At 35.0% G+C, this 17,198-nt stretch overlaps 1 protein-coding gene across 2 annotated transcripts in view; it reads right to left on the bottom strand.

Moving 5' to 3' along the window:
• The window catches only part of LOC140140159 (3'-5' exoribonuclease HELZ2-like), a 106,885-nt gene that overhangs the window by 32,472 nt on the left and 57,215 nt on the right, over nt 1-17,198 (bottom strand). The window contains exons 11-21 of one of the 2 annotated variants that reach the window (XM_072162017.1): nt 15,208-15,241; nt 14,454-14,717; nt 13,347-13,419; nt 10,940-11,079; nt 9,112-9,219; nt 6,624-6,764; nt 6,039-6,081; nt 4,216-4,447; nt 2,543-2,569; nt 2,160-2,367; nt 226-363 (exon numbers count right to left, since the gene is read on the bottom strand). In XM_072162017.1, coding sequence (XP_072018118.1) covers nt 226-363; nt 2,160-2,367; nt 2,543-2,569; nt 4,216-4,447; nt 6,039-6,081; nt 6,624-6,764; nt 9,112-9,219; nt 10,940-11,079; nt 13,347-13,419; nt 14,454-14,717; nt 15,208-15,241 — 1,408 coding nt within the window. The remainder of the gene's footprint in view (nt 1-225; nt 364-2,159; nt 2,368-2,542; nt 2,570-4,215; nt 4,448-6,038; nt 6,082-6,623; nt 6,765-9,111; nt 9,220-10,939; nt 11,080-13,346; nt 13,420-14,453; nt 14,718-15,207; nt 15,242-17,198) is intronic. The other variant, XM_072162019.1, reaches the window with a different exon arrangement.

The raw sequence follows: 17,198 nt of genomic DNA, 5'->3' as shown, positions 1-17,198 counted from the left end.
TATATAGGTATAGTTTTGCATTTCTTATGTCATAGTTTTGTAGGTCACAGGTCTTAGTTTTTCTCAGGGGTTTATGCTCTTGGATCTCATTAGGCCCTGGCCCGAGGCGGGCAATGTTGGTAACACCCCATCCACATCCCACCTCAAAATAAAAAATAAAAAAACACGTAAAATTCTGCGTCGAAATGTACTGTAATGATTTTTGTGTGTGTGGCATACACCTACCGTACTCGGTACTTCAATTTCAAATTCCCAGTCAACACTTCTGAGGTCTTTGTTCTCTTTGTTGGACATAGTGATGACTTTGATAACTTTGTCATCTAGTACGTGCACCTTTACTCCGGGTGGATCATTTTCGGTGAGCTATAATCAAAATGAAAAGAGCGTTCAAAACGTTAGTGTACCGTAAAGATTCATTTAGAAGCAGGGATGCTAAGCGTCTATAAGGCTAAAAGAAAACGTGTTTGTTTGTCCTCCACCTCTTTGAAAGAGGAGGATTTAAAAATTTTTTATCCCCTTCGGGCTTCACCAGTGGAAGTTCTATGTGACCACGGTTTCGTTTGGGTCAATGTCACTTCATTGAAAATGGATACAAAATGCAATGTATTTTGAAAACCATAACTTTCATATTAAAGACACAAACTGTTTTATTTTTTGTCACCCATTTTTATCCAAGCATTTAGCTCTAGGTGCAGGGATACTCAAAATCCCCCCAAAAAACTTATAAAAGATAATTTTTATAATTTTTTCGGAAAAAAAAGTAGAAAAAAATAAGGGGGAAGGTACTAGATCTGACGAGGGGGCGGTCGAGGGCAAACAAACATTTTTTTGGCCTAACGTTCGAAACTTGTGCCATTTGTGTGTCTCCCACATTACATTGCGGTGACTCAGAAGACGTAGTCTCTGTCACAGCCGGTTTGTGCTCATTCATCACTAAACAACAACCTGGCGGTAACCTCAAAATAACAATCGCTGATTGACATTTGCTTAAAAAGTTACCTTTTCCAGAGTCTTGGTTAGCAGCGACGTAGCTTGCGACCCGGCGGGGGGGGAGGCACTCAACATAAATGACCATACGGGTATGCTCCCCCGGAAAGGTTTCCCTTTTGGGGTTTCGCAGCTCCGAAAGACCCCCTAAATTTGACCAAAATGATAATTTCAGCTCTAAAAGACCCAAAAATTGCTCATTCCTCATATTTCTTGTTTTTTCAGGCGATTTTCAACCAAAAAGCCAAGAAAGACCCTTGATTTTGACTTTTCGCAGCTCCAAAAGACCCCATTTTACTTGTTCACAGCCCGGTTCGCAGCTCCGAAAGACCCCTTTTACCGGTACGCCGTCAGCTCCCAAAGACCCACCACCTCAAAATTCCGGGGGAGCATACCCACCAATTTTTTTTTGATGTGCCCCCGGGGCTTGCGATCGCTGATTGGTTTATGAATTTTCATATAAAAAGTTTTCAATTGGCTATGGAACCACGTGATGTCGGAATTAGGACGTGACTTATGTAAAAGTGACCCTAAACATTATGCCGTCCAGAGTTGTAGCTAACTGCAAGCACAAAATGTACAATATTCACAATATGTACAATAGGACTAGACTAGGCTGCGGCCACTAAGGTGCCAATCATCCAATCGCCTTTCATGACAGAGTAGCCGCAGTGAGTACTCACGTGCATTGTGTAAATTTATTATCACCGCATGGCTGTCCATCAACCACTAAAACCCAGTGATTGATTGATTGACAGCAGATTCAACCGAACACGTTGAGGGCAATCATCACTTTTTTACTTTTTGACAAATTGTGCATGCAGTTAATTAGTGTGTATACAAAGTTTCAGACCTCTCTCTCTTTATAAAGAAGGTACAGACTCCCAAAGATGAAATTTATTTAAAGGGCAACTTTTGGGTCCAAATTTAGACCCCCCTACTCAAACTTTAAATGGCTGCCACAGAAAATCCGTAAGAGCTACAGACCTCAAATTTGCAGGTCGTTAATATTTTTACAGGTACAACATATAAATAAAATATAAAGCAAATCTGAGAGGGTCAGGCGGGGGCCTCCTTTATATGATATGGAGTGACCCAATACTGACTGGTCGCCATAACGGAAAAGTGGCATTCCACTCTTATCATATAGGCCTATGCCTTTAGATACTTACCAAACTATCTTTGCAATCCGACAGGTAGTATTCGGCAAGGAGGTTTTCCAGTCTTGAATACAACTGAAGATCGTACACGTCAGCCATTTTTGCCACATGTTCTCTGTATCTCCCATTCCATTCTTCCAATTCTTCTTTACTATGAGCTTTGGGGCATGTGTTGTCCAATGGATGGTTGTTTGAAAAAGTGCAACTAATTTTGATGCCTCTGCAATGGAAAAAATAATATCAAACTTATTCAACTTTACAACCTGGGCAAACCAAAGATAATGTGATACATGTATTTCATACGCGATAAAGAACCTAATGAACTAAATATGCGACGAAATTGAAAAAGTGAGAATGTTTAGTTCCACGTAGCTGTTTTATATAGTATTCTTTACCTGTTGTGTTCACTCTCTGCCATAATACTGTAATAACAAATGTTGAAAATAATAATTATAATTAATAATGATAATAATAATAAAATAATAATCCCAGCAAACACAAAACGTTTTCGACATCATTCGCAAAAGGTTATAAAAGGTTGTCAGAAAACGTTTAAATGTCGGGTTATATAAAGGGTATATTAAGGGCTGGGGTATGAACGTTTGGACAGTATTTATTGTGGGACATTAGAGCACATCGAATTGCATTCTGAATACGAAGAATGTCCTTCTGATATCAAATAATTTTGATTTTTTAAAATTCGCAATGTAATACATTTTATGGCAAATCATTAAAATTGATATTTTGATATTTAACAGTACTTGAAGTAAACTTTATAAATCTGATGATTTATACTTAAAGTGTATGTAGGTGGGAAGAAAAAGCCGACGATCAATTGAAAATTTTGACCATTCGTATTGAAGATATGGATTTTTTTCCCAAAACACCAAAATAAAATAGGTCTTTTGGGAAAAAAATCCATATCTTCAATATAAAAGGTCAAAATTTTCAATTGATCGTCGGCTTTTCCTCCCAGCTACATACACTTTAAGAATATATCAATAGATTTATATAATTTACTTCGAGGACTGTTATATATCAAAAATTTGAAAAATATCAAATTTGAATAATTTGTCATAAAATTTGTATTATATCGCGAATTTAAAAAAATGAAAATTATTTGATATCAGAAAGACATGCTTCGTATTCAGAATGCAATTCGATACGTCTGAGGTGCTCTCATGCCCCACAAAAAATACTGTCGAAACGCCATAAACGCTCATTCTGGATCCCTTAAGGGGGTACTACACCCCTGTGGTAAATTTGTGACTATTTTTGCATTTTTCTCAAAAAAATAATAACACACTGGTAACAAAAGTTATGTATATTATTGGGGCAAGGAAAGCAATTACTACACTGAAATTTCAGTGACTCAAGACAAGCGGTTCAGTATATATGATAGGAAATGAGGTACATCCTAGCGGTACCTCATTTCTTATCATAAATAACGAACCGCTTGTCTTGGGTCACTTAAATTCCAGTGTAGTAATTGGATTCCTTGCCCCTATAATATACATAACTTTTGTTACCACTGTGTTATTAGTTTTTGAGAAAATGCACAAATAGACACAACTTTAACGAGGGGTGTAGTACCCCCTTAAGAGTGTAAAACGTTTTCATAACCTTAAAAAACATTTTTTGAGAATCTACTGTGTAGCAAACAAAAACGTTTTAGAGAAGACGTTTAATTGTCGGGTTATATAAAGGGTATAAAAACGTTTTAATAACATTCCAAAAACATTCTTGAAAAATTGATACAAAACATTCTAAACAGAATGTTATTTTGGGGTTGAAAAAATATTTTGCGAAAAATGTTTGCCCAAAATATTTTCAATAACGTTTTCATGATAAAACAACATTTAAATGTTATTAAAAGGTTTTGAAAAAAAAAAAACATTTTAAGAACATTTCTGTGTTTGCTGGGTTCAAATATTTTAACATAATGTTATTTAAGTATTGACACAATAGTTGGCAAAAATCAATTGTGTTGTTTGATTATTTGCGATATCTAAAAGTGCTTTGATAAAATGATGAAATATATGAAAGACAAAAAATATTTATATCTTACCTTTCACAATATTCATACTTCCCACCAACATTCGATGGCGGTTGTCTATACTTCCAAGTTCGTTCTGTGTCCATCGTTCTAATCTTATTTCTATGCTCCAAGTGCTCGCAGTGTTGCTGTATGTCCTCTAAATCATTGAAATATGCATTGCAATACGGACAATATAATTCTGGGGCAAAGGTTTCTGGTTCTTGGTGGATCTCACGAGCAATCCGCTTCCGATTCTTGGTTCCTATTTCAAAACAAGATGATATTTATGCATTTGATAGCCAATCTGAGGATGATTCGTGTATAAAGGAGTGTTATTGCTTTTGGATTTAGGATGTGGGGCTGGGATCTAGTAAACTTACCCTTAAAATATATACAATTGGTCAAAAAAGAGATCACAAAACATACAGAATTTTTATTTACGTTTAAAATTAAGGTAAAGTTGCTAAATTCTTGATAATTTGTACAAATGTTGCTAAAAAACAATGCCAAATTAGAATTTCCCCAGATTTCTTGAGTACATTATTTTGAAAAAGCTCTGTTTTTCTAAACCAGTTATAATCGATATTAAATGTTGGCCCTTGTATAACATTCAACCTTTCTAGTTTTATCCTTTGAGGTGTAAGGATGCAAAAAAAAAAGTTGGTTCCACTAATGCAGGAAAACTAGATGCTAACTCAAAAATCACCCTTTAGCGCCATGCACTAAATATTGGCGCGGCGTCTTTTCTTTACTAGGCGTTAAGTTAGTGTTAATCCCGTTTTAATTGTATAAAATGTAATTAGTGGACAAACTTTGGGTAGGAAGATTTTCGTACAGCATTTTTTGACAAACCTTCTTATGTATGATGTTAAAATGTATCTACACACTCTGATCTTTTCGGGTTGAAAAATAGCTAGGAAAGTAGATCTACCATATCCATGTTGAGCGGTGAGCCCAACTTTGACAAGCAAAAACATGGTAACACCTCAAATTTTTCTGGTGAATTTATTTGAGTCATTTAAAAAAAATCATATTTCCCCCTCCCAGGGGACAAAAACATGAATCGGGACATACGAATGTATTCTCTAGATCACGTATACGACTCAAACAAACACCACAATGTGGGACTAACAAGTCCGGGGGAAGTGCAGTGACTCTGGACATCTGATCAATATGGCAAACCTGTCAGAAAAATGGGAAAATATTTTATTTGCCAAACAAAACAGGGGATTTGCCATTTGGTCTAATACCATTTTGTCTAATACGGTATCCATTTCGTCTTCATACATGTCGTCTAAACCCATAGGTCCGTATGCACAAAAGAGTTAGACCGAGTCTAAAGTTAGACCTGGTCTAAGTGGAATTTAGTACTAGGAGAAAGGACATTTTCCTTTGTATTTTCTTTAGTTAATTTGTATTATTTTTGAACTTTGCATTTAAATATTTAGAATTTGCTAGCTAATCTAGGAAGGAAATAGGAGTAAGTGACCATTCCTGATGGAACTAAATTCCAGTTACACCAGGTCTAACTTTAGACCTGGTCTAACTCTTTTGCATACGGACCATTAGGTGTATACCCACTACGTTCAATAATCGTTTGATCCTATAACCATTTGGTCCGGTAACCATGTGGTCCGATAACCATTTATATAGTTTAACAAATACCAACGCCAGGGGCGGGACCCAAGTAGCAAATAATCCAAAACACTGCACTGAGAGTTTTGAATAGGGGTTGCCTGATTTGCATTTGATTAGAATATTTAATTTATAATTCTCTGTAATTTATTTGCTCAGAAAATGCAAACCACATGACCATTGATATATGTGAGCACAAAAAAGTAATTTTTATTTACCCTGCTTCATCATATCACCTGAGTCTCCACTCAATGTTCGACTCTGAAAAAAAGAAGACACATAATTATAATAATAATAATAACAACAACAACAACAACAACAACAACAACAACAACAACAACAACAACAACAACAACAACAACATAATAATAATAATAATAATAATAATAATACTAATACTAATAATAATAATAATAATAATAATAATAATAATAATAATAATAATAATAATAATAATAAAAATAATATTTAATAATAATAATAATGTCAAAAATGTTTTTTGTATGGAACTAACATATTAGCTCTCTTAAAGAAGTATTTCGTGATCCTAGCAAAAGAAAAAGCTTATTCCCAAAATTCCAGTTGATTCCGATTTTGCGTTCTCGAGTTATGCATGATCACGCCATATGCCACTGTTGTAATTTCGTTCTGGTACACCTGTGGTATAAAAATCTCAATAGTTTTTGAGAAAAGTGGGGGATGAGGTTCTGGATCACGAAATGCCCTTATAAGGGGTTAATAAGCGTTGTGATTTGATGATCTATTCACAACAATATGCGAGGGTCATTTAAAAACAATATTACCACTTCAGTTGCTGATGGGTGCTCACTGGTTGATGAAACACTTCCATCCATGTCACTGCAAAGTGATGCCGTCGCACGACTGCTTCCAATACCTGAATCTGATGACCCGGGTTTGTCAGGCTTTTCTTGTGAAGCCTGCTGCTGCAAAAATTAAAGAAGAAATGGCTTGTCTCAAGAGAGCTAGAAAGTACAAATTGTCCATGCCTTGTGTGTGAAAGTGATAATTGTGAGATATTTTCACAAAAGATGAAAGCTTAATAATAAAAGAAGCTGTTACGACCAACTAGGGCAGACACATTATGTGTTGTTTCAGAAAGTTACCGGCGCCAGACAGTTATTTCATCTTGGGAGAATATAAAATTACATCACACACTATTATATACTATATGCTTTTGCCTATTGTGCAAACATAATTATAAAGACAACTCTTTCTTATTTTGTGTACATTAACGGCGATGTTCCTGAAGGTACTAAGATAGGACCACGGGGGGTCACTCCCATTGTGACCTGTACACCATCCGTGATAATCAACTTTTGAAAAGCACCCTAAACAAGGATTTAACCCTTGGCTAAAACGATACCCTAAACAGGTAACACGCACCTGTTTTCACACCCTAAACAGGGATTTTATTCCTTGCATCAAATTTCATACCCTAAATTTCATTTCCGCGTATTAGCAATTGCAATTTTGCTACCCTTTTCCCCAATATTTCATGTTTTTGACACCCTAAACACGATACGTGCGTATCGTGCCTACCCACGAAAAACTATCCTTTGTACGCGTTTTCATTATTGCGGATGGTGTACAGGCACAATGGGAGTGACCCCCGGGATAGGACCCCTGCGGTTTCAAATTATTATCAATGATGCTGCAGTTGATGATGACTCAAGCTATATTGGAAACATGTTGCCATTTTGACTGAAAATTTAAATAGTCAAGGAAGTGGTAGTTTTCAAGATGATTTGGATATCTTTAAACATGTTAAAGGGCATATATTGCTCGGACAACATCACGTCATTGGAAAACTAATATTATGAGGACAATGAAAATTACTGGTTTTTGAGAAAATAAGTTGTTCAAAATTGATATTCCCCAAAAACCAATTGTAAGCGAGTGAGTTTCTTCGAACGAGACAGGTTTGTCATTGAAACTACAGTGACGTCATGATATGAACACGTACGGCCAACGTTGTGAGAAAAGTGTCATCAAAGTGTAAGCAGTAGCTGGTCAGTGTGTGGCTCAATTTCGGTAAAAATTGCGGCGTTTCTCGCTTCACTTGAAGTCACGTTTTTCATTGTCATTTTTTAGTGTGCGTGACCTTTTTTTTTAAACCTTGACCTAGTCGGGTCAAGTTCAAATTGGGCGCTATTTTTCGATCAATCATGGACATTTTATATTCGCAGATTGGCAACGTAGGCAGCTAGCATATATCATGCTGTAAATTACGAGGCAGTGAAGTGCGTTTTCTACACGATCATATCAATAGCAGGATTCAGTTCCTACGCAACTATAAGTAGGTTTGTCGATTGACTGCGGTACTTGTTCAATTGCATTATATTTCTTACGTGGCTTCCAAAATTTATTGATAAACATTTATTCATTTATTTGAGCTTGACACTTGTCAAGTTGACTTGTTAGTTATTGGACTGTGCAATTTACGCCTAATTCTCTATCCCCATTCTGTGACAGTGTGAGTGTGTATACACATAGCAACTTTCTTTAACGGGCAGCGATACAACCACTTCCGTTCAGATAATGATGTCATCAGTCTGTGTTAATGTTTCGCTTCGACGCTGAAAAGAGCCGTACGAGCCAGAATTTTACCAACACAATTGGTCTTTTTTCAGAAAAATACGAATAAAAAAATTGCAACAAGTGTCAACTTTTAGTGTAATGATCATTTTCTTTCAATGGAGTTAAACTTTTTCGGCAATATATATCCAAGGGATATTGCCGAACAAAAAGGCTGTGCAGAGGCTAACTAAAAAGGAAATGCCAAGCTATGCAAGTGCCAATTTGTTTCAATAAGAATGTACCTCTCACAGGCGTACAGACCGAGGGGCATTCTATTTCAATCAAATATTACAAAAACTCATAGTAATAATTTAGTAGTGGGACAAATTATATATTTATTTGGCTGCAAAGTCTAGAAATTGAGATTTTAAGGTTGAAAAACATTGTGACTGTATAATAGCAGTTTTATCTAAAATGAACATTCCGTATCAAAAAAGCATCATATTGTTAACATTGAAACCGGGGGATCAGTGATTATACTTCAGACTAATAAATGACTTCCCAACAAAAGCTCCACCACTGATTACATAGAATGGTTTTGAACGCAGAATTTTAGGTATTGATGCTTATCCAAGGGATGTGGGATGGGGACGTGGTATTGGCAGCATTGCTTGCATCGGTTCTTGGGCTAACGTTTAAATATCCTATTTTAATAACAGTTAGATTATAAGCTTATAGTTGCTTTGTACTTACTGGCTCGACTGGCTGTGGTAAAGGCTCTGCATATTCTTGCCACTTTTCACTTGGAATCTCTAGCTTTAGTATTGCAAGGACTGTACATATGACTGGATTTTTCTGTAACTAGCATGCAAGAGAGGAAACAAAACAAGATAAAAAAGTTATTTAAAGTTATTTTATACCGCATTACATTGCACATAAAACACCATATGTGTGTTGCAAAATTGGAACCTTGAACAGGCACATTATACACAAATCAAATAAAAGATAAACAAAACATGAATACGAATACAATTCAACACAGAAAAAAGAAGACCACACTTGTTTGAGTGGTCATACCTTTGAGCACAATTATTGATATGAAAGTTTGGCCAATTGTGCCAATAGCTGCACATGGTACCAGGGTAATATCACTGTGTCAAAGGATACGTTTCAACCATGAATAATGATCTCCAAATTAAAAAAAAACGCAATCAACCAGGAGGATGCGAGTTCATAAGGGCAATGTCGGGGACCGTAAGGTCATGACGTCACAGTCGATGCGAAGAGATAAGGTCCGACCAACAGCCATTTTGTTCATTATAACGAATGGTTCATGTTCTAACTAATTCCAGCGGACGGTCTGTGGCTAGTAAGGAATCGTCTTTGATCATGCGCAGATCTGGCTGGTCAGTTAGATATTTAATATCCCGAATTTATAATTTCCATCGTATAACCGATTTGCTAGAGAATATTTGTTACCATGTTTAATAAATTCGTATTTATCGTACAATAAAATGTGGCCAAATGTATATATACATAGTGTGTGGATCACAAGAATAATAATCTTCTGGACACTTGGCTACTAAGCATGTCGGGAAGGATATTGACCTATGTCAGTTATTATGTTAGAGATGAGGTCCGACCAATGCCTGTTTCATACTTTTGTCGCTGAGCGGCGTGGCGCACGCGCATTGCAGACAAACGGGCAATCGAAGCTTGTCATTGGTTGATACGTCTTGCCGCTTGCCGTAGCGGCATGGAAGTATGACGGGGCATTGTGGCCCACGTCACTGTGTGCGATCATGCGTGACAGGCAATTCCCGATATTTAATCAACGCTGGATCTCGTTGATCGATGACACACACTAGAGAGTTTGAGGAATGCAGTTCAAAAGCGCAAACTTCAACGTCTAGAGGACATCTATTCAAAAACAGTCTGCCATGAAAGCCCCCAAAAGTCTAAGTGAACGCAAAAATCTATAGTCAGCAGTAAATTATGATGAAAATTTGAGAGTTCGGATAGCAACGTTTGCACAGTATTTTTGTTGGACATGAGAGCACATCAGACATATCGAATTCCTTTCTAAATACGAAGAATGTCCTTCTGATTTCAAATGATCAAAAATTGATATTTTTGACATTTAACAGTCCTCGAAGTAAAATTTATAAATAATGATTGTATAATGATATTTAATTAAAGTGTATGTAGCTGGGAGGAAAAAGCATAAACAATTATGTAAATTTTGACCTTTCGTATTAAAAAATGTATTTTTAATACGAAAGGTAAACAATTTGACATAATTGTTTTTCTTTCCCAGCTACATACTTTAATTAAATATCAGACGTTCGCGTTGAAGTAAATCTGAGCAAGAAATCCAATCGATATATGTGAAGTTGTCGTAAAAGTTGAAGTAAATTTTCAAACTTCATTTCGCAAACTCTCTACTGACTGCCACACACTTCAGGTGAGTGGAACATGTTAGGCTATGCAATTTTACACCATGTAATCTGTTTAAATTTGCAACTTTTCAAATTGCACCAAATTTCGTGTAATTGGAAAAACAAAAACATTTTCAAATCACCTGTTCAGGATGACTGTTGATGCGTTTCAAAAGACCACCCATCGCCCGCTCTCTAAGTACTGGATTTGGAGTCGTTGTAATAAAACGTACTAGATATGACATAATTATGGCTGGTTCGTTGGTTCCCTGACTTCTTCTTACTGTAAACATGAAAATTATATTATTAATTATAAGCAATATAAAACATAAGTTATAGTAATTATCGTTACCATTACCAAAGTCATTGCACCATTATCATCAATAGTTTAAAACGTGTTCCTGGAGTGCTCAAATTAATAGTAGGCTTAAGAGCTCTCCCACCTTTGCAGAGTATTTTTGTGGGACCTGAGAGCACATCAGGCATATCGATTTGCATTCTGAATACGAAGAATGTCTTTCTGATATCAAAATTTTGATTTTTTTTTTAATTCGCGATATAATACAAATTTTATGGCAAATTATTAAAAATTGATATTTTAAACATTTGACAGTCCTCGAAGTAAAATTTATAAATCGAATGATAATATACTTAAAACTGTATGTAGCTGGCAGGAAAAGCCGATGTTCATTTGACATTTTTGACCTTTTGTATTAAAGATACACATTTCAAAGGTCAAAATTTTCAAATGATCGTCGGCTTTTCCTCCCAGCTACATACATTTTAAGTACATATCATTACATTTATAAATTTTACTTCAAGGACTGTTAAATATGAAAAGTAAAAAAAACACATACATTTTTAATAATTTGCCACAAAATTTGTATTATGTTGCCAATTTCAACATATCAAAATTATTTCATATCAGAAGGACATTCCTCGTATTCAGGATACAATTCAATATGGCTGATGTGCTCCATATCTCACAAAAAATACTGTGCAAATGTAGTTATCCGATTCCTTAAGGTACCAAAAAGAGTTCAATTTCATTACTAAAAGTAGCCCAATTTAATCGCAAAAGGAGACAGGATTTTATGGTTGGAAATTGCCCCTTCCCCCTATAATTCCAAGTCATTGATCGATCCATGGTTTCCGGGTCATGTGGGTCACGGATTTCTAAATTTAAAAGAGTTATCACGAATGGTTGTAAGCCCTATGAATATATTTAACCTTCACAAAATAATTGAGGCAATCCCAAGAACTTGGAAGTTACAAATTAAGGAAAAAAGGTTACGTTCTTGTGAGAGAATTCCCAGTTCATTAGTTGAGTTAAAAAACAAGAAAGTTAAACATATTTCCTTACTCAAAACAAAAGAAATATATAACATTTTAAGTAGGCCTACATGTTTCGAGAAACCAGTTTGCATCCAATACTGGGATAAACAATTAAATGTTGTAGACAAGCCGTGGAATAAAATCTTTCTATTTAAAATCCGAAATAGACTGATTAATAAATTAGGGCATTTTCAATTCAATGTTCTTTATAATCTCATTCCATGTAGAAGAAATCTCCACAAATGGAAACTTAGTGACATTGATATTTGTGACTTTTGTAATTGTAACTATGAACATTTCTTCATAACATGTTCAAAAAATAAATCGTTTTGGAAGCAATTTTCCGCCTTTATATGCCACATTCAAAATATTAGAGTGTTTAAATAAATATATGTTTAGAAAAAGTTATTTGTGGATGGCATATTGACAAATCTGAATACAATTTATCAAATATTTTGATTATTTTAGGCGCTTATTCAATTTATAAATCAAAAATCATATATAATGATACGAAAAAAATCATTCCAATTTCGAGTTTATTTATTCAAGAAATTAAAAACATTGACCAAATAATTTCAAACACGAAAAGAAAGTTAAAAATCGACATTGATTCAAATGGTTGGCAGTACGGTAAAGTGTACTGGAATGTTATGTAATCTTGTCTTAAACTATGATGTAATGATTATGTAATCCCAATCACAAAAAAAGGGATAATAATACATGTAAGCCCATTATGTATAGGCCTGTAAGATGATAACATGTTGTACATATTGAACATGAAATCCCAATCAAAAAAATATTGTATAATAATAATACATGTAGGCCCAATATGTAGAGGCCTGTAAAATGATAACATAATGTATTGAACATGAAATCCCAATCAAAAAATATTGTATGATAATAATACATATAGGCCCAATATGTATAGGCCTGTAAAATGATAACATGATGTATTGAATATGAAATCACAAATCAAAAATATTGTATGATAATAATATGAGTAATGTCAAATCAAGTGAAGCATGATATTATGTAATAATTATGTTATAATAATGATATAGAAAAGAGATAATAACAAGGAAATAAAGGCAATTTGCCTCACCTCTTTGAGGTTAAAGATAAAAAAAAATGTGGGTCACGTAGTTTTTACTTTTTGCTGTATTGTTCCTAAACTTGTATTACATATACATGTAGGTAATAAAATTATGTATTTACCTGTTTCAGTACGGTTTGTAGCTATGTGGTATAGTCTTTCTTCTTCTTCTGTGTTCATACTTGTGTAGTAAGCCTGCCAAAGAAACAACATTTGTAATTGGTACCCGACAAAATATAAAATAAAAATAAAATCATACAAACGAAATGAAGAATAAGAAGACTATAAAAAACGCTATAAGTATGATAAGATTGAACTGTGCGTGTTAAATCATATAACACTTTTTAACACTTTTATCATTGTATTCTTTTCATAAAACTTTCGGTAATTTTTCCATAAAGTGGGTAAAACGCATATTGATTTTCGTCTCAGCTCTTCTCTACCAACTTTGTTTTTTAACACTAAAAATACTCAAATACTCGTACAATTATAGCCATATACGTGTTTTCTATACAATTGTACAAAATCGCTGTATTAACAAAAAATATTGAAAGTGAGAATATAAACACCATTAAAATATAGCCTATATCCCAAGAGCTTCTCATAGAAGATGAAAACATGGGAGAGAAAGGGAGAGATAGAGAATCATGAAATCTACATGGATAAAGACTTCACAAAAGTAAAGCCGCCCATAGCTTCAGAACAGATGACTATTGATGATCTCACACCACCAAATCAGAGTCCCATATCATACCGGGTGTCCCAAAAAAGGTTACATGTAGATTTTGAAAATAATCTAAGTTAAGGTTAACAAATATAAATATCCTTTTCATGACATAATCTATGTACCTTCTACCCCTGCGAATGTCAAGTTCACAACCTACGTTCTTAGCCCCATTCCAGGCATTCCTGACCAAGCTCATTACGTGACAGAATGCAACACGAGGTTTATTATACCACCGTCACAGCCACCGTGCATTTGGCGGGACACTTGAGTAGGCCCAGCCATAGCATGGCAGATGCAGTAATTTATTCTGATAAACAAAGAATAAAACTTGCTCAGTTTTATTGCAAGAGTTCAGTCAGAAATGTATAAACAAAAAGCAGCGATTTCAAGTCGACAAAATCCAACCCTGTGCAATATCATCCTCCTGCTTTAAAACGCTCATTTGAGGTGTGAAATCAAATAGCAGGAACGCTGAATACAGCAACACAAGAATTTGACTTACTAGAATAAGAGCACACTCAGCGATCGCGAGAAGCAACTTCACTACCAGTCCAGTATTAAGACGGAATCGAAAGGACAGCTCGATGTTCTTATCATGTAATCTAATTGCCAGGTGAAGTTGTGCTCTGGCGTTTTCTTTTGCAACAATTAAGTGTTCCTTATCACCAGAGATTAACGTATGTTGTAAAGACGCCAGGCTTCTTTTCTTCAGATGATATGCCGTCGATTTCATGTCATCTTGTAATTTTTTTATCGTTTTTCTGATCTGTAGAAAAAAAAGATTTCAGAATATCGCACATCTTAATTTCATTGAAAATACACAATAATACATTATTCTTTTGTCGAACAGAGTTGATGACTAAAGATCGGATGTAAAAAAATAAAGTCAGTAAGGGGACGAAAAACTAACAACACTGTTCTTCGTGGCTGACTGTTTTGGGATTTTGTTTAGATCTGCTGCTTTAGAATCTGCTTGTTTGGGCCAAAATTGAATATATCTTGACTAAAAAAAACCAAACAAACAAAACCAAAACCAAAAAAAAAAAAACACGAAAAAACCAAAAAAAAACCCCAAAATAAATAACCTCCTTTAATTAAACCTAAATAATAAAGTCTATTTGTGGATTATATTGAACCATAAAAGAGGATGCTAAATTCACAAAATACCACTTAATTACACCTTTCGTAATTCGTTTCTCGACCTGTAGATTTATTATATTATTCTATCATGTTACACCCAATAATCAAATACTTACTGCTGGTAGCCGGTTTCGCAATTCACCAACGGAACTAATTTGAAAAGAAGGAAAAATAATTCAATAAGTTTCTGTTATGAAGTTTGCTCGTCGCTACACAAAAAGAGTTTTAAAGCCATAATATACGATTTTATAATATGTAATTCTTTTTTGGTTTTATTTTTCAAACCTGATTTTTGTTATATATTTTGTGATGTTTACACATGTCACAATTTAAACCTAAATTGAATCACCAAAATTCGTTGGTCAACAGTGTAATTTCGACATACGCAAAATAGTAAGTGGGAATTCTTTCATTTTACCTCGTTATTTCGGCATAAAATTGACAAAACACTTCCTGGCAGTTATATTACTTCAGAATATTCAAATTAAAATATGAAGGCGACCGTACACTATAGCTTTAAGCTTCTTTGGTAAATACTCATCTAAAGCTAAAAAAGCCGATACTTTGGAATTAGTAACTTCAGCAAGCAGAAAAACATTTAAAATCTCTCTGTTACAGAGACATCTTGTTTGGATTTTGTGAAGAAAGCGAGGAGAACCAGTTCATATTGTTAAGGGATGAAATCAAAACTGGTTCCCATTGTTTAGAACAATAGAAACCGGGCGGAACAGAACGGAACCGGCGGTCAAGCGTCGGTCGAATTTTGATTTCATGCCCAAGCTATGTATCATCAAATAAAAATATGGAAAGCATCCCAATCTGTTTCACTTAAAAAGAATTGCATATGAGAAAGTTGGTGTAAAAGAAGACGTTTAAATTGCACGGCAAATTTCTTTGGTAGGCAGCATCACATTCCCTTGTCCTGATTTCGTACATGCAGTTATGGTTATAAAAGAAATTTCCATTGAATAAATTAGGGGTTCATTCATATATTTTCATGACTAAACGATTGTTTATGCCCGCTTATCTGCGTGCTGTTGTTTTCTGCGTGCTGTTATTTTCCTCCACAACTAAAAAATATCGTCACTTTAGACTAAAAACTACCAATTTCTTATCCTTTTTAAAAGTTTTTCCATTGCTAATTGTAAGAAAACGTTTACTTGCTCAGTCCACCCTGATTGGACGCGCGAGAACATCGCGTACATCATTCGCGCTTTGCGTAAATAGCTCGCGAGCATACTCGCGTATATCCTACTCGCGAGCGTTCATCGGTTCTGACGCGGCTTGTTTACGACCAGAAAGCAGGGCATAAACGTTGTTTATGCCCGCTTATCGACCAATCATATATGCTGTTATATAACGCGTATGTATGAACACATCTACCAATAGCTGTACGCGATTCAACCGCGATCGTATATCGCGTAATTCCAACTACAACGCGAACGCACAACCTTGGTTACAATAATTAAAATACTAACCAATCACGAGTGAGTTGGCATGGTTCGAATCACGTCCGCGTTATGCATGCACAGCCGCACACGCTGGTGTACATCGCGCTGGGTACGCGAAGTATCGTCACACTATGACAGGCTGTCTTCATTCAATTTAAATTTCTTGTATAGTAATAGTAAACAGGGTGTCCCATAAAAAGCGCGCGGGCTCCAATGTGATGATATCTTAAAATGTGTTTTCAACCATCATTCAGTAGTTACATAATGTGAAACTGAAAGCTATATGTTAGCTATAATTAGCTGAAAACCAGAACTCATTAATTTTGATAGCATTGTTTTAAAGATACAAAGATCCTTGGAAGATATGATCTCGGATGTAAAAATAGTTGCAGGAAACACTATGTTATTTTCTGTTGACTTCAAGTTGAATCATACTGGTTGCTGCTCACTAAATGGAGAGTTTTTTGAGACTTGCGTGTACGTTCGTGGCTCAATCTGTCTCACTGGTCTCAAAATTGTTTTTGTACGTTAAATGTGATAAAAAATTCTTAGAGGAATTTTTTTTTTTGCGAATGTCAAAAACGACATAAACATTTTAGTAGGTTTTACCGTTTTTGAGATAAAAATTTAAAAAGTGCAAGTTTTCTTTTATTTTG

This window comes from Amphiura filiformis, chromosome 18 (genome assembly GCF_039555335.1).
Source record: "Amphiura filiformis chromosome 18, Afil_fr2py, whole genome shotgun sequence".
In the NCBI taxonomy this organism is placed as follows: Eukaryota; Metazoa; Echinodermata; class Ophiuroidea; order Amphilepidida; family Amphiuridae; genus Amphiura; species Amphiura filiformis.
Note: the sequence above shows the minus strand (reverse complement) of the source record. Positions and strands in the feature narration are given on the sequence as shown.